The sequence below is a fragment of the Rhinichthys klamathensis genome, unplaced genomic scaffold (genome assembly GCF_029890125.1).
Source record: "Rhinichthys klamathensis goyatoka isolate OS25496 unplaced genomic scaffold, OSU_Roscu_1.1 h1tg000176l_1, whole genome shotgun sequence".
Taxonomy (NCBI): domain Eukaryota; kingdom Metazoa; phylum Chordata; class Actinopteri; order Cypriniformes; family Leuciscidae; genus Rhinichthys; species Rhinichthys klamathensis.
In genome coordinates, this window is record NW_026606705.1 from 7,104,239 (window position 1) to 7,128,503 (window position 24,265).

Consider the following 24,265-nt stretch of genomic DNA (forward strand, 5'->3'; position numbering starts at 1 on the left):
ACAAAAATAGTCCCTGACAGTAACAATAAACTGCAAGAGAATGTTCCTAGATGTGTGTCCCAATTCGCACTTATGCACTATTCTATGCTGTTTTGTAGTAAGTTTTTTTTTTGTACACGAAGGAAATCATATTTCGGGGGGTAGGAGTTGCGGTGCCATCCCTTTAGACACGGCCCTGCATGTATGTAAAATAAATAAATTATTATTATTATTAATTATTAATAAATGAATAAAAATCATGGTTGTTCAATGAACCATAAACAATTATTGAAACAAAACCTTAAGACACTAACAGTTTACAGGCGATAGACAGATAAGGTCACAGTTACAATAACTTAAAACATTAAAGAGACTTTTCCAATGACTCTAAAAGATCTTTTGAGAAAATATTTTTCAAAGTCATTGTGTTAGATGAGAAAACCATTTATCAATTTCTGTTACCTGATGGAGTTTGGGTCCCTTGCCACTTTGGCTTGGGGTATAAAGGTCCATTATTCTTCAGAAAATATTATGGATTTGAATTACTGACACAAAACAAAACTTGACATGAATAGAGCTGGATAATTGATGACCTTTGCAACACTAACACTGTTATTGAACTGAATTGAATAAACAGTGAACTTTCTTGAGCTAAATGATTACACTACTGTCTTTCATAGAGCTGTTTTACAGGTTAAACTGAATGTTGTATAATTTATTACCTTAACACTAGGCTATTACAGTATTTTCCAGTTTATTACTGTGAAACTGCTCTGAAACAATATGTATTGTGTAAAGTGCTATAAAAAGGTGACTTGACTTGATTTGGCTTAATGCGTTTGTACATTTCAGGCATCTCCATAGACCACAATGCAACATAATTGTGACATCACAACAGCAACTTGCAGTGCTCGCTCTTAATTTACCCACAAGTGTCCAAGGGTTTAGTGCGCCTCATGTAAACTCTTTGCAAGGGTTCCCTCAGTGCAGAACCTGATTTTACCAAGTCATGTTCCTGGATCAACATCTTTGTTGATCATGAAACAACATTTCGCAGGGTACCCGCGGGGTCTTAAAAGCATTGAAAATTTTAAAAAATTTGATAATCTCACATTTAGACCTTAAAAGCCTTGAATTTGGTATACAAAGTCTTGAATTTCGTTACAAAGGTCTTATATTTTTATGCCTTTCCTAGAATTAAGGTCATACTGTAACTAAATTAAATGTTACTAATGTAGGCTAATTAAAAAATCATGCAGCGTAACATTGAGTGGACCTCGCGCTCCATGTCATAGCAGAAAGCGTGCGCAACCGTTACTATGGTTACTAGGCAAGTGAGGTACAGAACAAGATAGTAGCTAGCCTAGATTGTCGGCTGAAATGGGAAAGTGTCGGTTTAATCCGCTGTGGCCAAGGAATCCAAATTACGTTTGGATCAAGCCTGTGCCAGGTAACGACCGGGAGAGGCCTATTGCTATTGATGCCAAAAATCTTTTAAGCTAGCGACGATGGATGTTATGGCCCTGGACTCCCATATGAAGGGTGCCAAACACACAGCGTGTAGTACTGCTCGCCAGTGCCAGGCACCAATTGTCCAGTTCTGTGCACCACAGACCTCTCCGGTTACTGATACAACTCTGGCTAGCCGTAATGAAGAAATTGCTATTAGAAGCATTGCCACCACAGCCAAGGAACATCCTATCTTACTGTGGCTCGACACCAACTCTGCGGGCAGAGGTGATGTGGGTCCTTAAAACAATCTCGTAGCACCACTCTTACACATCGAATGAGAACATTACAGAGATTTTTAAAACCATGTTTCCTGACTCCGAGTTTGCAGCAACATTCTTGTGTGGAAGCAACAAAACGCCATATATAACTAAATTCGGGTTGACTCCCTTTATAACTAAAGAACTGACTGGCCAGGTCAATATGGCCAAAGGGTTTGTGGTCATGTTTGACGAGAGTCTCAATAAGATGATGAAAAGTAAGCAGTTGGACCTTCATATTCGCTACTGGGTGGACGACCACGTCCAGTCAAGATACTTCGGCTCGCAGTTTATGGGTCATGCAACGGCGGTGGACCTGATCAAACATGTTGAGTTTTTTTATTTATAATATGATACAGTTAAGTAACATAACACGACTAAAGGAGCTGTTCTATAATATAATGATTGCAAATGTTACATTGAATCTATAGTTTAATTAACAAGCAGCCAGTTAATATGTTATCACTTACAATTTAGACGCAATATTGACTGGTTTTGTTCTATTTCACCGCCGAAAATAGTTACAAAAGAAAAGCAACACTAAGCGCTGTGTTTTGTTATTGAATGATTCAGCATTTTGAACGAATCGTTTTAATGAATGACTCAATGATTCATTTATTAAGACGGTCACTTGCCGCCACTTATTGGTTTATTGTTTAAAGGCATCATTGATTTTTTTTTATATTAGTTGTTTAAACATCAATCTCATACAAATATTTATTACAGTTGTAATTTTGCAGTGTAAATTAATTAATTTGATTGATAACAGCCCTTATTATTAAAACTGAATTTGATCAAATTTAAGAATTTGACATGAAAGAGAATGCATATATTTAGTAAGGTTTAAAAATTGTCCTTATAAAGGTAATTAACGACCTGGTGTAAACAGGAGTTTGTGGCCTGCAAACTCCCCACATACATAAATGTGCACCGACTGGCATATGGAGAAGTTCCTAAGAGCTCTGCATACAATTTTACACAACATGCCAGCAAGACGGGAGGGTTTCTGTAATCTCACAAAGTCCAAAATCTTCGCTTTGCCTTTTTGTGGTCACCGCTGGGTCGAGAACCTCCCAGTGGCGGAGAGGGCCCTTGTCATCTGGCCAGATATGATGAAGTATGTTGAGACTGTTAGCACCAAAAAGCTTCCTAACCCTGGGACGTCCTCCTATGATAACATTGAGGCGGCAACCAAAGACCCTCTCATTCTGGCAAAGCTTCACTTTTTCATGGCAGTGTGTCGAAGTGTAACACCTTTCCTTACCAAATACCAGACTGATGAGCCTGTGCTGCCTTTCAGTGGTAATGACTTGGCTGAACTGCTGAAGGTTAGATTGAATCTTCTCATTTTATTTTCATAGTGATTTTAAAATCTCCTCTCATTCACAGTTACGCTAAGAAAGACCACAGCTAAGACTGAATCAATTAACTGAAAATGCAAATATTTTGAATAGAAGGATAAATTAGCCTCATTTAATAATACTGAAGAAAAGAAACATTGTAAAGTCAGAGTGCTTATTTCCATTGTTATGTGTATTGTAAAATACTTTTTTATTCTTAAATATGTATATTTTTGTCTTTTCATAGAGTTTGCTGAGGCGATTCATCAAACGAGAACTTCTCAATGATGCCACACCTCAGCATTTGGTCCGGCTTGATGTTAGTGACACGCAGTCCAGGGTTCATCTAAGAGCTGTTGATATTGGCATTGGAGCTGAGGCTGCAATAAAGGTATTTAGGAAATACATCATGTGTAACCAGGCTGTTCCTGGTGTCCCTGTTGTTAGACTGGTCTACTCAGCCCCTCACTGGATTAGCTAGAAGGAAAGAGGAGGGAGAGGAAGCTATTTACTTAATTTAGTCCCCATTTATCCTTAGGAACGTCAGCGGCAGAGTAGATCCACAGAGGAACTTTCTGTCCTCCAGTTCAGAAAGGAATGCATGGAGGGTCTGTCCAAAATTATGAAGAAGATTCAAGAGAAGAGCCCTTTGAAATTCCCAACTGTAAGACAAATGACTTGTCTTAACCCAGCCATGATGTATTCGGATCCTGAATTGTGTCAGGGCCAGATTAAGTGTCTAGTCAAAAGGTTTCTCCAAGACAAGCAGTTAGACGGGGTTGCTACAGGTACATAAGATGATTGTATGCCTCCTGACGTTAGGCATACAATTTACAAAAGAAACACATGTACATTTGATTGAATTATTATACATATATGTGAGTGCTTTTTCATTCACTCTTTCTTTAGGTGGTCTGATCATTCAGCAATTTTCACAATTGTTGTCCCTGGAGGTGAGGATGAGAAGTTCCTGTCCTTCAAGCCCCTCGAGAAGAGGCTGGATGTGTTTCTCCATCCTTATATAAGTCAGCCCTACTCACAGCTCTGAGCTTTCAACAGAAACCTTCTGCTCCTCTCCCATGGGCAGGCTATGGTGGAGAGGGGCTTCTCTATCAATAAACAAGTAGAAACTTGTAATATCCAAGAGGACACTTTCATTGCACAAAGAGTTGTGTGTGATTACGTGTCCATGCATGGAGGTGTTACCAGGGTGCCCCTCACACCAGAGCTCCTGTCTTCAGTCACATCAGCAAGGGTGAGGTACAGGATGCATCTCGAAAGTGAACGAAAGAAAAAAGAATCTCAAGCACATAGTCAAAAAAGAATAATGATTGAGGAGGAGTTGGAGCAGCTAAAAAAGACAAGACAGACCATCCAGGAAGTTGCGGAGCATCTGAAGAGGGATGCAGACAAGATGGCAGAGGAGGCTGAGGGCAAACAAGGCAGCAAAATGGCAGAGCTAATTGCCAAGTCAAACGCATTGAGAAGAAGCCACAAGCAGAAGTTGACAGAACTTGTGAGTCTGGGTGAAAAAATTGCAACCAAGGCAGCAGAGCTGCGAAGGCTGTAGTCTTCAACATCAAGTTTAAATCTATTTGTTTATTACAAATCAAATGTGTGTTACGCTGTTGCATTTGTATTAAATATGACTGATCATTTATATAAAATGTTTTGTTTAATTCAAGTAGCCTACGTGTACATAATTATTTTCTAGGGTTTAAAATGTATACAGATTTGACATTTTCCCCTCATACTTCTGTCGGAATGGGTACGAAGTTGGCATTGAATTTAATTTGAAATGGTATTAAAAAGGTCTTAAAAAGTCTTGAATTTAAATCGGAGGATCCTGGGGGTACCCTGTTTCAATCAACCAATCAGATTTGAGGGACAAGTTTACAATTTATGTCAAGTTTAGGCTAACAACCAGGGTTAGGTGCTTTTACATCAGTGTTATTGAACTATTATTTCCCTCCGATTTTAGGGATAACTTATGGGTAGGGTTAGGTTTAGGGGTAAGGATAGGATTAGGAATATATTTTCGGACAGTAATGTTATTCCAGGATCAACAAAATATGTTGACCCTGGAAAGCGTAAAACTAGGCAAAATCAGGACGTGCAAAATCGATACTGTGCTTGAACTGTGGTGAACTTCACCCGTATAGTCAAAAGATTTTAAAGAGATGGTCTTCTGCGGCACTCAATATATAGACCATTGGAAATAAAATATCCCTATAGCTTCAGCTACCTAAGCAATGTCTCATGCCCTCTAGTCTCAGCCTCAGACGTCATGCCCACAGACCGCACAGAAAATTGGAAACACTTCAAGAGTTTCAAAGTCGTCATCTGATTGGTTGAAGACGTGTGTTGTGCTTTCTAACGATCCCTCATGGAAGAAGAAAGCCGCCATGTTAACAATTGTGACTTGAGTGCATATCAGGATCCGATCAACTAAACACTGGATTTTCAAAAGTATGTGAATTTTACACCAAAGACTTTTTAAAATATGTTCAAAAGTTTAACACGCCGCCGGTCTGTTATTGTAGGGACATCAACGGTATATTTTCACGCCCTAAAAATGACGCGGAACAAAACAAACTGTGATTGGTTGTTTAACATCTCAGTCAGATGGCCTCTAGTTGGTCCTTGTCCAAGGAAATCTGCTATGGAGTCCAGACCTTCTGCCACCATTCTGAAGGTTTGGCTACGCAATACTGCATTCCCTCATCTCAATGAACCAAGGATGCATGACTAAACAGAGTTTTTTTTTTTTTGGTCACAATTTTATGTGAAATTAAAGTTGATGAATAATGAAAAGTTACACCCTTCATTAACTAAATTACTAACTAAATAGAAATACTAATTAGAACTAAATTAACTTTTGTCAGAAGGCCTAAAGTACATTATATACAGTATATACATTATATATATATATATATATATATATATATATATATATATATATACATAAGTACAGGGACAACAGGTGGAAATTAGCACAAGTGCTACAACCTGGTATAATGCATCTCTCCTTTTTAAGGTTAATGTATATTTTACATTGTCCCTGTTAAAAAAAAAAAAGAAGAGTTTCTATGTGTGTGGTGTGCATACATATCTACAAGGGGACTTGATATTAAAGGTGCAATAGTGATTCAAGCATTTTATTTATTTTATTTAGGCATACAGATAAATTATCTTAAACAACATAACTAGTCATAGTTTTTTCAACTAATAATAAAGAAAAAAATAAACAAATGTTATTAATATAGCTGTACAGTAAACTTTCAAACAAAAAAGTGTTTTGTTACAAGCAAATAAAAGTGATTTTTATCAGGAAACAGAATGACACCCCCACTGTTCAATGAAATCAAAGCTCTACTGAAATAAAACTTGAATTTAACAATTAAAATGAAAGTGATTAAGCCATGTTTTAAGATTGTTGAAAGAGTTTACAATATATCATAACCATACACCAATATACTTTTTACGTGTACTGCTGAATTAACAGAATTATAAATTTTTTAATGTACTAATAATGTTCTAATGTACTGAAACAGTGTCAATCCTTCTGAGAACACAGCTGGAGTCAAAGTGAGCCACCTCTGTTGCCCCCTCAAACTTCTGCACATGAGGAGAGTGTAAGAGAGAAGAAAGTCCATAATTTCTTGCAAATCCCAATAATTTGATAAAACAACTTACTACTAACTTACTATAAGTTACTACTAACTTATAACTAATATTTTGTTTTCAAGCACGTGAAAACACATTTCCATTTGGCTGAACTCTCCATGCCACTCTTGTTTCCTTTTCAATCCCCCATTCCTTCAGCTTCAACTTTGTCTGAAGAAGAGAATTGGTTATTACAATTGGTTATTATTAGTGATTACAGTTACATTATTAGTGAAGATTACATAGTGTTCCTTTATTAAAACTGTTTTATTTTATTATTTGTTTTATTTTTATTTTTTATTGTTTTACAAATTGTCATTGAAATATTTTGTGAAGGTTAAGCAACTCCATTAAATCTCAAAAGGACAAACTAAATATTACATTTAAGTTATTACATGAGTTATTTTGGGTGCACTAATATGCCTTAATTCATGCTTAATTAAGCTATTCAATAATGATTGTGGCATCAGAAACTATTAAACCCCACTAATTTCTGAGGTTTGCCATTTTTAACTAAAATTGGTTGCAGGATTGAAATATAAACCCTAGATGAAGCTGTCACTTTGCTAGTTTATGACCAAACAATGGTTTGCGGTTATTGCTAACATTTTACAAACTGCCTTATGCAGTAGTTTGGGTAAAATTGTTGAGCTTGAAAATGTAGTTAAAACAACAGCTTTTCTGAAAACTAAGAAAGTGGAATGAAATGATTTATCATTACATGAACCCTTTTTACAGTAGTTTCAGTGCTGTAGAAAAGGGTCCATATGATGTTATTTTTTTGATCATCACAATAGGGGAAAATGTCACAATATGGACACAGTAACATTGTACTGTCCTCCATATGCATCCTCTGTTTACTTCGACAGCAAGCTTAACTTCCCTCATCAACTTCACAGACACGGAATGTCTCTTTCCAGATTTTAATAAGGGTAGGGTAAAGGGTACTAAAGGCCAAGGCAACCTGTGGTCATTTGATCAGTCATGATAATTTCAGCGCTATAATGCATTATCCTCAGAACAGCCAGCAGGGGCAGACAAACGACCAACCTAACAATTACTCTTTCACGATTACTCTTTCACTTACAAATAAGTCAGATAGAATAAATGCGTATTTGGCGTGCTGTCCGAGGAGAGGGCTCCAGGCTCTGTATTTGGCCCGAACCCAGAGTACTCCCCCCGTATTCCTGGCTGTGGAAGGAACAAGCCGAGAGTGAGGTGTCGGGGTGGTGGAGGGATGCTGAAACTGTCAAGGAATGAAGGTGAGTCAACTGAGTGCCTATATACAGTATATTCTTCCTCTCATGCTGATGGGATAGTCATGATGATTGTTAATAAGTTAATTGGATTGATTATTTGAACGTGCTCCTCCTGAACTTTGTTTATGAAACATCATTTAATTATTATTAACTTTGACAATTACTGTAACAGAACACTCCCCGTCTGGCATGATTGAGCACCACCAATAAATAACTGCTTGTTGACACATTACTTTTACTTGGATTCAGGAGGAAGGAGTATGACAATCCGCGTCTGTTACGCGTCTACGGAAGACCTTGGTGCCATCTTGTCTAGGAGCTTTTATTTCCACCTTGCAATTTATTTTTGCATTTGCATTTGCTTGGAAAGACCTGCGTAATAATTCACATTGGCCATTCATTTCTGTTGGCCTGGCTATATTTGAGGCGCACAATGCTACCCTGATTGACGATGGGTTATCCCAGAATATGTTAACTAGATGTTGGACTTGTCGCCATTGACACTGCAAAAGATTGAGCGACAGGGGTGCACACTTTCTGTGTGAGGATAACAGAAGGTGTGAGGAGAAACTGGAAATTTGGATGAGTAGACACCTAGGCCTACAAGCCATCTTCAGAATTTGGAGGTGGACGCAAAGTTTTCGGCAAAGGACACAATGGTATATTATGTTTTTCACAAGCCTCTTGCCCCCAATGATCCAACGACTGGCTGCATGGATAGCTCCTTCAGTGACCAAGCATCCTTGATGCAACCAAAAATTTACTCTTTAATTATTATTAACTTTGACAATTACTGTAACAGAACAAGCATGAATGGGGAATGACGCCCTCTGTCCACAGAAGCTGCATTTCGGTTAACACAACCCCAACGTTGTGGTTGTAACAGGGTGTGCAGTCAGACACTTCATATTAAATTAGACTGTTCAATCTTCCTTTCCACCTCATTTTGGGTTGACAACACTCCAATTGTGCATTTTAAATGGCAGTTTTTCTCGCTCATGCTCTGTGCTACAACGCCCTCAGTGCATTGGAGATGTGCCTTGGTTTTTACAACCACTATGTTGTTGTTCCGTTCATGGTGTATTCTGGGCCACTCAAGTTGAGTCAGCAACTTCAGGGTCTGGTTCAGGAAGGTCTGTAGCAAACTAGGGCACATAATTAATCTATGCTCCTCAAATTTCACATGCTGACTGCAGATGTAGATATTTTCTGGTCTCCACAGTCAGTCAATCATATTGCCTAGTATGGGTCTCAGTGCTCACTTTGAAACGTCTGATGCCTCTATCAGCTTATTTAACAGTGGGGTGACTTCTATCAAATATGTCTTCTTAGGTTCTTTAAACCTTAGAGAAGGATATGCAATCCAACTACAGCTGACATGCTCCCCACAATGGTCGGTTGCTTAGAGACTGATTTTATGACACCCCAAAAAAAAAAGAATGTTGGTGTATGCCTAATCACGAGATCTGCTTACTTCTGAACTTCACTCTAGAACACAGGAAGTTTCTCAGGGTTGCTTTTGGGGGCAACGTTTTCCTTGACAATCAGGAGATTTTAGTTCAATCTGAGCATTTGCTGTCTTGCTTCAGACAATCATGACACCTGAAGGGTGTTCTCTCTTAATTTTGCTCTCAAGTTGTTGTGTCCCAGCCTTTTTTCTCCCACCCTTTGAGTGACAGGAGGCTGAGGAACACAGGAGACAGACTTTGTGCTGTGAGGGTGTGACATATTTACAGTGTCATTGCCGTTTGCACTGATGCACCCCCATACCATGGCAGATGTTTGCTTTTGTACCCGTCGCTGATGAAAGTCTGGATGGTCCATTTCGTCTTTGGGAATGAGAACTCAATGTCTGTGTTCCCAAAAACAAGCTGAAATGTGGACTCATCTGACCGTATCACAGATTTCCACTATGTTTTGAATCATTTAAGATGAGCCCTGGCCCAAAGAACTCGCTGGCATCTCTGGATAGAACTGATCTATTGATTTCTCCTAGCGTAACTGAGATTCAAGTGGCATTCCTTGATGCAGCAGCAGACTGTGTAAGTGACAATGGTTTTCCAAAGTACTTCTAAGCACATGTGACTGTATTTAACAGAGTAGCATGACATTTCTCATGCAATGCCATCTGAGGGCTCAAAGGTCATGGTAAATGGACTGCATTTATATAGCGCTTTCACAGACCCAATGGCCACCAAAGCGCTTTACATTTGCCTCACATTCACCCATTCACTCACTCATTCATACACCGACGGCGGTGTCAGCCATGCAAGGTGCCATCCAGCTCGTCGGGAGCAGCTGGGGTTAGGTGTCTTGCTCATGGACACCTCGACACTTGGTCAGGTGGAACCGGGGATTGAACCACCAACCTTCCAGTTTGTAGACAACCTACATGAACCACTGAGCCACTGCCGCCCCAATTGCACATTCCACTGATGTTTCCTGCTTTGCCCTACATGTACATGAGATTTCTCTGGATTCCCCGAATCTTTTCACAATGTTATGTGCGGTAGATGGTGCAATCTTGCATTTAGAAATGTGATTTTTGAATTGTTTGACAATTTTCTCATGATATTTGGCACAAAGTGATGAGCCACGACCCATCTTTGCTTGCAAAGTCTGATATGCTCCTTTTACACTCAATCACGATACCTTCACTTATTACCAATTTATCTACTTATTGTGGACTGTTTCAAAAGAGTTTAACTTGGATATTCTACAATATTTTCACTTTTATTTAGTCTCTTTACCAACTTTTTAGAGTGTGTTCCAGCCATACCCTTTTCCTATCCGTAGTTAAGATAAGATTATACACTTAAGAAATGTAATTTTGTAATAGCTTTTGTCCTAAATTGGGTCCTAACTGAAATTGCCATCGTTACCAAACAGATAAAATAGGATTCTAAAGTTAGGATCTTTCTGTAATGCGCCCTCTGGTCCCCCGAAACCTGTATGAGTTTCTTTCTTCTAATGAACACAAAGGAATATATTTTGAAGAACGATTGGAACTTTGGCACCACAATATATTCAAAATATCTTCCTTTGTGTTCATTAGAAGAAAGAAACTCATACAGGTTTGCAACAACTTGAGGGTGAGTAAATGATGACAGAATTTTCATTTTTGGGTGGAGTATCCCTTTAATACTTACCCACTGTAAGATAACCTTCAACACTGTAGGGTCATTTAGATTATGACCACTTTTTATCTTCACTCTCACAATCTGTTTCTTTGTACCTGTTAGAATATAACAAAGCAGTCCAGTAAGAGTATTAGGAACACTGAAATTGGATTTCTAACATTTGTTAAAACAATCAGTAGCTGAGGATCAGACTTACGGTGCGTGCAGAGGAAAGGAAGGACATCTGAGCAGACCTGATAACTGATCATACCACCAGCATCTGAAACACCACAAGGGCTTTGCAGAGTAATCATGTCTGGTTGTTTAGTCAGCCAGGTAACGGAGGAAGTGGAGACATTTGTTGCATCTGACCATTTCCACGTGTCTCTGAAAAGACCAATCCAACCACTTGTATATGGTTGCATCATCACAGTCAGCTTGTTATTCACACTTTGATTCCGAATGATGACCAGGTCTGTGTAATACCGTCTGCAGTAGATCTGAGCCTCCTTCCAGGTCTTGGCATCGCTAACGAAAACAAACCTTTTTGTGCTGTTCTCTGTAATAAGAGTTGGTTAAATTACTTTCTCTTTTTTTTTTTTTTTGCACAGAGTAAATATTATAGAGTACATATTATAGAGTATATTTGTCAGTGATTTGGCTAGATATGTTTAGTAAGTAATGATCCACTGTTTTGAAATGCCTTGTGTACACAAATACCTTAGAGTTCCAACCAAGCCCTTACGAAAAAGAAGTTTATTCAAGTGTGCTATTAGTATACTTCTCTTAAACTAAAAATAAGAAAGTATACTTTCAGTCTACTTTTTATATACTTTTCAGAAATATACTTAACATTGCACTTAAGTATACTTAACATACTGACAGAAAGGTCTAAATATATTTGGCCTACTTACCTATCTTTTGATCGAGATATACTTAAAAGTATTTTCTAAGTATACTTGGCTTGTAGTTGTGTTTAATCTTTTGATTGAGTAGCCTATTAAATACTTTTTTTCACATAGTTTTACATACTGTCTTATAAACTTACATTGTTTGAAAATATTGATTTATAAAGAAAAAAAACAGATATGTTTCTAATTCTGAGTATCTGAATTTATGTGTAGGCTAGTCCACTGGTAGTGTACTTAGGAATTTACTTCAAATCTACTTTACTTTTTCCCCCGCCATTAACTGAAATTTTAGGCTATCTGTGTTTTCACTGTTTTACGGTAGGGGGTGCTATTACACATCTTCTGAAAGCGTACAGAATCTCCTGATCAAAACACAGGAGAAGAAGAAGCTGAAAAAAGTGATAGAATATTGCTCATGCAAATGTAAAATAACGTGATCATCAACATTAAACAGCATGTAAATCAAAACTGCCTAACGTTGTTGAATGAAATGTCAACGCAGGACGAGCTATAGGACTGTGAAGCTTTGGGGATGTTGATTGACTCTCGATCTACTATTTCTATCATCGTTCTGAATCCCATCCGGACAAAGTCTTTAAACAAAAAGCTGAGAAAATTACATTTTTGTCAAAGTGTTGACTTTAAAAAAAATAAAAATTATTAAATAGGACGCAACCCCCATGCTTCTTGGGAACTATGAAATACAGGTTATAGAACCTGGAGTCCCTCTCGGTAGGAGGAATACGTTCTATGACCTCCTTCGCCAAGGGTTAATGCACTTCTTGTTCCAATACCCAACCCTGCTCGGGGCCCACTACCCACTGAGACACATTTAGAAGGAGACTTCAGGCCTCTATGTATTCTACTAGGGGGACCAGCCCCTGGATGCCGACCTCGGGTATACTCCGATGCCCTGAAGTGGCTGGCCGGCAGGGAACAACTGAACTGATTTTTCTTTAGCCCTCTTCGAATAATTCTGCTTATTCGTTCTTAATGGGACAAAAAACACTAAATAAGACTGACAGTTTGACACAAAGTGCTTGCTGAAGACAGAAGCTGACGCTGCTGTGTTGCCGGCATCTTTTTGTACCTTCCGTGGTATGCTGTCACACGTCACGAGGTGACGCAGCACCAATCAAGACTAGATGAACACATGCTTCAGACGCAGTCATGCAGAGGCATTCCCCAAGCTTGCGTGAAAGTTATGAAATTTGGTACACAGATAGAGGACAGTCGAAACATTAACTACAGCGATTTTAGTCTCTAACTCTATCCCTCTAGCACCACCAACTGTCCAAATTTGCACTCACGTTTATGCTAATTACTTTTGAACCGTAACAAAATTATTTTTTCCTCTGATTCCTTGGCTTCTGATTCGACTGAACCCTATGACGTCATTATCATCTAGGAAATTTTTCCTCCATGTTTATTTTTCCGAATAACCTACCGAACTCCTCATAGTCTGTTTCTCCGAATTTCATGAAAATTTAACCAGAACATCTTTAAACCATGGCAACACAAAGTTAGGGAATTCATGTTGATTCATCAAATAACCATGCCAAAATGACCGTGAGGCTATATCTTCGCAACGCTTTAGCGTGCTCTGACCAAACTTGGTTTGTGTTATGACACACATGAGGGTACCTGCACATTTTCAGCACAATGCTAGCTAGTGGTCAGGATATATGAAAAATGGCTATATTTTCTTATAACTTCTGAACAGTTTAACCAAAAATCACAAAACTCCTGTTCTTTAGATTCTTTAGAGATCTCTTTAGATTCGGTGCATCATGCTGAATCAAACGATACCCAATTTTTCCATATCAACCATTTTGGGTGTCTGCCATTTAGAATTCTGTTTCAAAATGCAATATTCTACGAAAGCATCACCGCATCATTACGAGGTATATGTTATGGTATGTGTCATCTGCACCATGCCCTGAAGGCACTCAAAAAGTTTAGAGACAAAAATATATAACTACATTTTAAAAATGCTAATAGCTTTTGATTTGTTTTTCCTAATGTAATGAAACTGGTCTTAATAGATTCCTTGGGTCAAGCCGTAACTTCCTGTCAGCCATTTTGATTCTCTTTAAAACATTTTTCTAAAAATATTTTGACATTTTTCTAACTACTCATAGACAACAAATGTCACCAAATTCGAATTGTCTTCAATACCATGCCGTCTAAAATGTATGGATTCCGTGTCTATAGCTGATATACAGTATAGCTATAGCTATAACTGAACTAGAGGCTGAATCTCTGGAATGATTTGACATATTGACCTCAAACTTTATGTGTGTCATTGCCTCCTCACACTGACCACACCACATCAATTTGGTAACAGCAAAACCTATTGTTAAAAAAAGAATGAACCTAAATATTACTAGTGATTGTATTTTTAGCCTTCGTTGTTCTTGGCCCCTTAACTGCTGCTTGCAGCTATATTCTCTTTTGTGTCTTATATTGTATTTGACCTATTGTTTTCATATGTGTTCCTATTTTAAATAACAAAGATAAAATAAATAATAGATTAAATAAAATGAAATTTAAAATAAGTTAAATAAAATTGTTGTCATATCACCCATCCCTACTTTGGCCTAAATGGTCTATCATTATTTTTTTTCTGTTATGACTTATTAACTATTTCACCGACAGCGTTTTTGAAAATAGTTGCCAGCCAGCGCCAGCTCTTTAAAAAAAAAAAAATCACAAGTTTCATGGTCCCTAGATTATTGTTGTATGAAAATCTGAACATGCAATATATCAAAAGAAAGAACAGACCCAATGCTTTTAAACATAAAATCCTGTTTTACTCTAGCTTCACGCATTCTTTTTTTTTACCAACACTTGAATGTAGGTAAGTTTCATAAAAAAAGCAACATTTTGAACAAAAAGCTACGAAAAACGCGCTTTTGTCAAAGACTACATTTGGATCGGATTCAGAACCATGATAAAAAAAAATCCATCGAAAATCCAGTCCTATAGCTCGTCCTGGGTCGAAATTGCATTTGGTAACATTAGGCAGTTTTGAATGATATGCTGTTTAATGTTGACGGTCAAGTTATTTTGCATATGCATCTGCTTAGATATGTTATTGCTTGTTTCTGCTGCTTCTTTACATGTCTTTTTGGTTTGGAAATTCTGTACTCTTTCAGAAGATGCATAATAGTCGGAAATTTCCGCCAATGGCGAGAGCGATTCATGGGGAGCGTTGTCTCATAAATGACGGAAAATTCCATTAATGGCGGGGAAAGAGTTTACTTGTATGACTTTATTTTTAAAAAAGGTTAAGTATTTTGGCCGTACTGCTCAGTAACTTGCAAAATAGCCTGCATTAAATAATTTGCCATATCACCCACTCCTAATGGTTGGTACTCAGAGATTCAATGTTTATGAATGATTTTTATGGTTATAGCTTAGTATGAAAGGCTGTTCACGTTTATGAATGATTTTTTTTTATGGTTATAAGTTAGTATGAAAAGCTGTTCACAGCATTGTCAACATTGCGAACATTAGTCACATTATTAGCATTTGCTTCCATCATATCTTACCATTGAAGCAAAAAAATGGAAATAGTTCATTACAATTCCAATCATTCCATGTCCTATACTGCATCAAACCACATGCTTCATGTCCAGCGTAGTTGTTTGGTTCTCCAGTGGACCATATCTGGAATGTAATTTTCTCATCCTTATAACACCAACGCCAGCTATCAATGTCATTGTACAGTCCAACCCAAGCCATCTTAGCCATATTATAAACGGTGTCTCGTAGATTTGCCCAGTCATCATCATTTTGAACAGTGGCCAGGTCAATGTGGTTCTCTCTGCAATAAGCTTGTGCCCCATACCAAGTCTTCTGTTCCTGGATTAGAACATATTCACATGAGATGCCCTCAGTAAATGACCAGTATCCTGTTGAGAAGAAAGTATTGAATGTTACAGTCAAATACACGTGAACACTAAATTTGCAGCATCCCACCAGGATTCTCTTCAAAAAGGTTTGTATTACATACTAAAATAAAACTTAGCAGATGCAGTTTTTTAACAAACAGGTGTAGTCCTTCTAAATCAAATAAGTGAAAATCGTCTATGTAAGTAATTGTGTAAAACTAATGTTTAAACTTTAAAATAATAGGGGTGCCGTCTTATCTACTATTCTGTATTGGATGTGAAAGGAAGCATCTAATTGAGGTGGTAAAAAATTATTTGGTAACACTTTACAATACGGGTGCACTAATATGCATTAATTCATGTTTAACTAATGCACAGATGATCATGAGTTAATGTATGATTCATGAAGAACTAAACCATTAATTAATTATTACTGCATCAGCAACTAATAAAGAGTCTATATGATTAATAGATTAAGTAATACATGAATTGCTATTAATTAAACGTGTCATCATGTATTAATTCCTTAATAACATATTTTATTAACTAATAGTGTAAATTAATGTGTTAATTACCACAATTAGTCAAAGCTATGCACTTCAACTTCCAGTTGTCTGCTTTAATTAATCATTAGCTAATGATTTGCAAAGGTATCATTATGTTATGACTTTACTTGTTGAGGCACATCATTATTAACTAGTCATTTAGAAATTGTAGTAATTTACACATGAATTTGCACTAACAACGAAGTAATTAATCACGTATTAATGCATATTAGTGTACCTGTATTATCTGGAAGTTGAAATACAAGGCTTTGGCTCATTCTGGTAATTAACATTAATTAACACTATTAGTTAAAAAAATGAGTTATTAGGGAATTAATCCACAATTACATATTTAATTAATAACAATTCATGTATGAACTAATCCATTAACCTTACAGACTCTTAATTAGTTCCTAATGTGGTAATCATTAATGAATAGCTTAGATAATCATTAGTTACACATTAATTCAGTATTATCTGTGCATTAGTTAAGCATGAATTAATGCTTATTAGTGCACCCGTATTGTAAAGTGTTACCAATTATTTCTATGTAATCTTGTTTGTATTAGTTTCTTAAGTGTGAACGCTGTAAAATAATCAAAAGAAAATGTTGTTATTTATTGAATATTCTTATTAAAGGTGCACTATTTAACTTTTTTCCCCAAAATTAACAACTTTTAAATAATACATCAACAATGCTTCTTCCAAAACTAGTTTTTGTCTTACCCTGATTCACTATGGTATGCCCAGGGGGGGCGTTACGGGGGTACAGAGTATGCCAGGCATATGGCCACAGGACGCTAGGGGGCCCCAAATTACGACTTTGGATTATATACATATTTTTTATTTTGTGTTATTTTTTTCTTACATACACGAACACGCTAATAATATTGTAGTGAAATAAAATTAAAATCTGTGAATTATAGAAAGTAAGAAGTGAACGTGAGCACGCTCTCGTCACTTCAAAATACAGCGTATGACGTTAACAGCACACAAAAAAGAACACGATGGATGGAAAGAAGCACCTGTCAGGAGCACAAAAGCGAAAAATGTAAAATGTAAAAAAAGTAGGAATGAAGACGTGAAAAGGATGAAAGTTTCCCTTACGAATTGGGTCCTTACCAATAAGAATATACAAAATATTGGAGGTGATTGTAGTGACAAACGGGGAAAGATTGGAGATGCTTGTTACAGCCTCAGTACGGACGCTATCAGCGAAACAGGACAGCAGATTAGCAATAAACAAGCAACAATCTGCTGATACGAAACAGTAAAGGACATTATTCAAGTCAGTGGCAGCACCAGCGTTGACGACCTCAAAGAGACAAGAGGACTACAGATTTGCGAGAGTAAGGCCTTAACATTTCACATTGATTTCGCAAATTGACAAGCTATACCAACTGTCGGTGAGAGTGAAGCAGGACAAGTCAAGTCAAGTCAAGTCACATTTATTTATTACAATAAAGATTGTTTCAAAGCAGCTTTACAGAGATAACAGGAAAATAATGCAAAAAAGTTTGTTTCCAGAAGAAAATAGCATCACAGACCAGTTTAAGCTTAAGTATGTTTCATTTTTGTTTTAAAAAAAGTTCCTCCGAAATTCCAAGATGGTTCATTCCCAAGATCACAAGACAGTAACAGATGTTTTTCAAAAGCCTACTGCTATAGACGATTAACAAATTGGGAACGAGTGGAACGGGACTGGTTGATGTTTTTCCATAAAGAAAACAAAGTATACTGCTTTGTGTGCAGTTTTTGGTGGAGAAACAGCCGCTTTGTGAAAGAATACGGTAACTGGCGATGTCTGTCAAGTAGATTAAAGCAACATGAAACAGGACCCAACCACACTGACGCTTACCTAGCGTGGAAAGAACTTGAAACAGTTTCAATCAACTACAAGCTGCGATGGAAGAAGAAAGGACGAGATGGAAGAAAGTGCGGACTAGGGTGCTGGACTGCATTTTGTTCCTTGCAGAGAGGAACTTACCTTTACGAGGTAAAAATGCCCTGATCGGAAATGCAAGAAATGGAAACTTTCTTGGATTCATCAAGCTTGTAGCCGATTATGACACAAGGAGCGAGGAAGATTGACATGAAACACCCGTTTTTAAAATTAAAAAGACAGCAAAAAGAGAACAGTACAAAGCTCGTAATAAAACAAGAATCAACATTGGCTTAGCTTTTCATAGATGGAGAACTCAGGGCTTTGATTTTTTGTAAAAGCGGCGTGGATATGGCAATTTTATTACTCGACAGGTGCAATATGTAGCCCTCTAACAGAGTTCATTGTGTAGTGAACAGCATGTTCCACTGCCCAGTTTTATGGCAGGGTAGGACAACTGACAGACACCTCAAGCACAGAAAGGAGTTCTCATTAGTCCACAGGCAGTTTCTGTCCTGCACCCATCTTGAGACTAATCCCTAAGGTTTACACCCGAACCACCCAAAAAATCTTGAAGGATCATTTGGATTCAGCATCAGTGGCTGAATCAAAGGATCCATCCAAATCTATTCATAACCATGTTTGGAAACATTTAAACTGAAGTAAACTACAACACATTAATTTCATACTTATTCAGAGTGTCATTTGTAGTGCAACATCTTACACAAATTCAGCTGTTGTACAAATGAATGCTTGCATGACAGTTCAGTCTTTCCATCATGTTTGGACTATTTCTTTAGAATATTGCTAACAGTATTCTGATGGTGGTTTAGAAAGTGAGAAATGCACTGGCAAATCTTTAAAGCTCTATTAACTGTGCGCTTTTGATTATGCAAATTAATTCCATAGGGGAAAGAAGTGTAACCCATAGGGAAAAGAAGTGTAACTCATGGAACCATCAAAATATTTCTTCAGGAACTTCACAAAATGCTTTCACTGCAAATGCCATGCAAGTGTACATTTAATGAGGTGCTCTGAAAATAATAAGCTGATGGTTCTTTTCATAGTTAGATGGATCTTTTCCATAGTTCCATTTCCTGCTTCCGGTTTCATACTGTTACTTACCATTTTTGTGTGCATGTGTGTTTTGACTAGTTATGTTTGTAATTTAGTTAATAAAACTTGTGCTCAATACATATTTGGTTCTGATTCTCTGCTTGCAGGTTTATTTTACGATTTAGATTTTGACTACTGGCTCTTAGTACTGTACAGTAAGAAAGACATTTCCCTTCCCCAGAAATGTACATTTCTTAGATTTAATAAACAATTAATACTGAGTGTTCACGGGACGAACAGGTAGATTGATTGTAATTTTAATTTTACTACATTAAATTATTTCTATTAACAGATCCAAATATTCATAATTAATTATTACAAGTTATGATTGATTATTAATACCCACGCAGAAATGCCTGGCAGAAGTTTCCACGCTGCCAGACTCTCCGAGAGTTGAATTAATTTTAATACTTCCTCTTGAATGAATGAATGAATGAGGCATTTATATAGCGCTTTCATATGTACTACTGTACACCCAAAGCGCTTTACAATCATGTCAGGGGGTCTCTCCTCAACCAGCACCAGTGTGCAGCATCCACTTGGATGATGCGACGGCAGCCACAGTACAATGGCGCCAGTGCGCTCACCACACACCAGATACAGGTGGAGAGGAGAGAGAGTGATAGAGCCAATTCAGTGGATGGGGATTATTAGGAGGCCATGATTGGCAGGGGCCAATGGGTGGAATGTGGCCAGGACACCGGGGTTACACCCCTACCCTTTACGAGAAGTGCCATGGGATTTTTAATGACCACAGAGAGTCAGGGCCTCGGTTTAACGTCTCATCCGAAGGACGGAAGGATGTTGAGGGGATGTTAGATGTTCCGTGTCCTGGATGACAGCAGGAAGCAACGGAACATCTAAGATTTCGCCCGAAACCACTGCCCTTCGAAGCCCCAAAGATGGCGGGGATGGAGAGGTTTCGTGAGGGTAACGGGATGGGATGATTTTAGATGTAATTTGGGCCCCATCCCGCAGGGGGCTACCCCACCAGACCGGGCGCCAGAACATCAGGACTTCCTCTTCTTATTAATGATGGTCCTGAGGTCTCGCTTGTGAGGTTGCTGAGCTCGACGAGGCTGTCCCCAGTTTTTCTGAAGGGGAGCATGACTCGCCACGCTCTGCTTCTTCACCTCCTGGGCTCTTGAAGGACCGGGGAGAGGTTGGGTGGCCGATGGCCCCTCCTCCATGCGACGAGGAAGGAACTGTACAAAAGCTTCCTCGTGTTTTTTAACCTCTCTGAACCTGCTGACGATTGTGTTGACAGAGTCGCCAAACAGGCCAGAGGGCGAGACTGGGGAATCTAACAGGAACACCCGGTCTTTATCTTTTATTCCTGTTAGATTAAGCCACAGGTGCCTCTCCGTGCTGACCAAAGCAGACATCGAATGGCCGATGGCCCGGGCCGTTTGCTTGGTCGCACGAAGAGACAGATCTGTGGCTCTCCGCAGCTCAGAGAAAGACTCCTCATCTATAGTGCTGCCAGCACTCAAATCCTTCAATAGGTCAGCCTGGTATGCCTGTAACACTGCCATAGTGTGCAGCGCAGCACCAGTCTGACCTGCAGCTTGATAAGCTTTACCCACTAATGCTGATGTTATTTTACATGGTTTTGTGGGGAGGGTAGGTTTCTTAATGGAAGATGCCGAAGCAGGCGAGAGATAGCTCGCGAGCGCCTCTTCTTCCTGCGACATCTCCACATACCCCTGTGACTTTGCACCCACGATAGGCGAAAAAGTCGACGTCGAGGGCAAAAAGACACGGGAAGAATATGGTTTACTCCATGACTTAGACAGCTCGTCATGGAGGTCCTCGAAGAAGGGGAGAGACTGATGTTTTGGTTCCTAATAGAAACCTATCTATGAGGCAATCGGGGGGACATGGAGGCATACCGTCAAGGGAGAAGCCCATAGATAGAGAGTCCATAAAAGCAACGGGACAAAATATTTCAGCAACGGATTTGTTTCAGATTTCAATTCAGATTTGTCTTGGCTCAGCTACTAGAAGACTTACAACCAGTGGCGGCTCCAGACAATTTTGATTGGGGGGGCAATGGGGGGTCCTGGTCATTTCAAGGGGGGTCTCATGAAAACCAAAAAAAAATACAGTGGACACGGCTAATAACTGCATATTGCTGCTACTTAACAAATGGTAAATGGTAAATGGACTGCATTTATATAGCGCTTTCACAGACCCAATGGCCACCAAAGCGCTTTACATATTGCCTCACATTCACCCATTCACACACCGACGTTTTTTTGTTTTTAATTAATTAATCAATTGCAGTTTGCAAACAATATGCTCGAACTTTAATTGCCATAGCCACACCCATGACAGAAAACATATTTACAAAATAGTATCCTCCTCATCCTCCAATTCCTCGGTGTCCTCTGTTTCCAGTCTATACTAAGAAATCCTATGAAAAATTATTTACAAAATCTTCTGCAGGACAGTTCAATTCTTTACAATAATATAATATATTATAAAAGAAAATTAAGCTGTTACACTGAGATGGTTTAGGAAAACCATAAAGTGTTTTTGTACAGCCAATTAATTGTACAGGCAGCATTAAACCATCAAAGTTAAATTATTGTTTATAGCTTATGAATTTCCTAGCCTAAATTGTTTTTAGCAGGGGGTTTCAAACTTTTTAATGGCAATGAGCCCTAAACAATACCCTTGTGAGATTCTTTATTTAGGCTTATAATATAATAAAATATATGCCCAATATAATATAATATAAAAAAAATGAATTGAAGTATTTGAAGTGATAGTTTAAATTCTTCAATTTGTTTTCATATTATATTATTATAATATGAAAACAAACTGAAGCATTTACTGTAAATAGCTAGATCTAATAGCTAAATATTTTCAAGAAAAGTCAATGTGAACTCTTTTATAGTAGCCTAATCTAACCATGCCTGAAACTATTTAAATCTATTGTAAACTAATGATGTATTTTGAGTTTGCACGCGGGTGTGTGTGTAATTGTTAGCCTACCGTTCTGTGTCCATCATCCGTTATTTCCACCACTTTAATCAAACCACTCTTCTTTAAAACATGATATTGTGATTTTATTTCACATGTCTTTGCGTTTCTCGTTGCCTCTCGTATTGAGATATTTGGTCCGCACACACGACTCACTGCCAATCACACGCGCTCACATCATTCTCTTTCTTTGAAACATGTTAACTGCACTCACCAGTTTGAGCACTGCAATTATTTCTCACATACAATCAAATGGATTTCCCCACACATTTCGCGTCAGTCCTCCGCGTGGCATTTTATTCTTTTCTGCGCGGCCGCGGCATCAGAAGTGCACGACCGCGCACGCGCGCAGCTTAGAGGCAACGTGATTCTTATGTTTATATATTTTGTATGTCGAATAAATTATTAATTATTATTGTTCTGCGTAGTTTGAAGATAAACATTTTTAAATATTTATCCCGGATATATATATTTTTTAATCAGGAAGGGGGTGGGGGGTCAAATGGGGGGTCAAAGCATTTTTTGGGAGGGTCTTGAGACCCCCCAAGACCCCCCCTGGCGCCGCCTCTGCTTACAACTGTCAGACAGGTAGCTCACATCTACGTCGTCAAGCTCAGTTTGAGCCTGCGCAGTTCGCTCAGCCATCAGGAAGTGAGTGCTTCTAATTGGCTTCACTTTTCTTCGTTGAAATCTATGGGGTCGCTGTGTTCATTTCTTTTACTGTCTATGTGGATTACCCCCTTGGAAACTTGTCACTTGAAAGCGAAAAACAGTGTTTGAGATTCGTTGCAGCAGATTCAAGCAGCTGTAGTTGTGTACTTGTGTTTGTGCTAGAAAAATATGCAAGATATTTGTGAGAAAATATTCTACAAGTGTGCAACTCTCATTGGATTAATTCACATACTGATTTGCGGATGAGCAAAATTTCTCCGTGACTTCACATTTTTTTGATGCAGGTGTGTAAATGCGTTTTTTGCACCATATTCACTGCAGCAACTGTAGCAAAAATGTGAGCGTACGAGTTTCTTAATTTGTGATTTGTAGAATAGGATTGTGCACCTGTAATGGAGAATTTGAGAAGGTGTAACTGTTGTGTTGTGTTTGTGGAAGAGAAAAAAAGTCTACAAGTTTGCAACTATTAAAACAGTTCTCTCTGTGACTTCAAATTTACTGATAAACATGTGTGGCTATTCTCTACAACTACAAATGTCACTGTCACAGGCATTCAGTTGATTTGCACCAAATATACCTTCATACTATAGTAACATCTTCTGCAAGTCAGCTTGAGATCCTTTCCATCTGAACTTGTTATATCTCTTAAACTAAGTAGTGAATTCATTGTTTTTTAACTGCTAGAGGGCATTGAATCATTATGCAGCATTAAGGTCCTATGAAAATGTGTCTGTGATTAAACAAATTGTTTTACAAACATTAAAAAGTTATTTTGGGAAAATGGCACTTGCCTCTTAATTTCATCAGTTAATAAAAAAATGCTACAATTAACAGTTTTCTTTTTTGTACTTTTACTAAGTTCTGTTTAGTTTCATTGCTTGCGTGCGGAACTTGCGTGCGGCAGGTGGAGAATTGTAATGAGAGCATTTTTTTTCATTTAAATATGACCACTGAAGCTCATTAATCTATCATTAAACAATAAATGACAAGATTAGAATGTTAAATTAAAATTAAATTAAATTAGAATAGATGGGGTGTCTGTGACCAATTAAAAAAAGAATGTTTTGTTTCTTTGTAGCATACAACAGCATACGACACAGAACTTGAGGATTTGCACATCGTC

General features: G+C 38.1%; 2 protein-coding genes across 2 annotated transcripts; one reads left to right on the forward strand and one right to left on the reverse strand.

Annotated features, from left to right (window-relative positions):
• The first annotated feature begins 2,682 nt into the window (after nt 1-2,682).
• On the forward strand, nt 2,683-4,614 carry LOC130092485 (uncharacterized). Its single transcript, XM_056260347.1, has 3 exons — nt 2,683-3,076; nt 3,336-3,876; nt 3,998-4,614. The coding sequence occupies exons 1-2, from the start codon at nt 2,690-2,692 to the stop codon at nt 3,567-3,569; spliced, it is 621 nt and encodes a 206-aa protein (XP_056116322.1). The 5' UTR covers nt 2,683-2,689; the 3' UTR covers nt 3,570-3,876; nt 3,998-4,614.
• Nucleotides 4,615-6,823: 2,209 nt separating this feature from the next.
• Nucleotides 6,824-18,532, reverse strand: si:cabz01083838.1 (macrophage mannose receptor 1). Its single transcript, XM_056260205.1, has 5 exons — nt 18,472-18,532; nt 15,598-15,960; nt 11,350-11,691; nt 11,163-11,248; nt 6,824-6,925 (listed from the first exon to the last, which is right to left on the reverse strand). Exons 1-5 carry the CDS (start codon nt 18,530-18,532, stop codon nt 6,833-6,835), a joined length of 945 nt encoding a protein of 314 aa, XP_056116180.1. The 3' UTR covers nt 6,824-6,832.
• Between the last annotated feature and the right edge of the window lie 5,733 nt (nt 18,533-24,265).

What these genes read in the sequence shown, in the direction of transcription:
- LOC130092485 (XM_056260347.1), top strand. Translation starts at nt 2,690, where the DNA reads ATGGAGAAGTTCCTAAGAGCTCTGCATACAATTTTACACAACATGCCA. An exon ending in ACTTGGCTGAACTGCTGAAG is followed by an intron (nt 3,077 to 3,335) that starts GTTAGATTGAAT and finishes GTCTTTTCATAG; the next exon opens with AGTTTGCTGAGGCGATTCAT.
- si:cabz01083838.1 (XM_056260205.1), bottom strand. Translation starts at nt 18,532, where the DNA reads ATGAATCCAAGAAAGTTTCCATTTCTTGCATTTCCGATCAGGGCATTT. An exon ending in GGCATTTTTACCTCGTAAAG is followed by an intron (nt 15,961 to 18,471) that starts GTAAGTTCCTCT and finishes TCTTCTCAACAG; the next exon opens with GATACTGGTCATTTACTGAG. An exon ending in TCCTTTCCTCTGCACGCACC is followed by an intron (nt 11,249 to 11,349) that starts GTAAGTCTGATC and finishes ATATTCTAACAG; the next exon opens with GTACAAAGAAACAGATTGTG.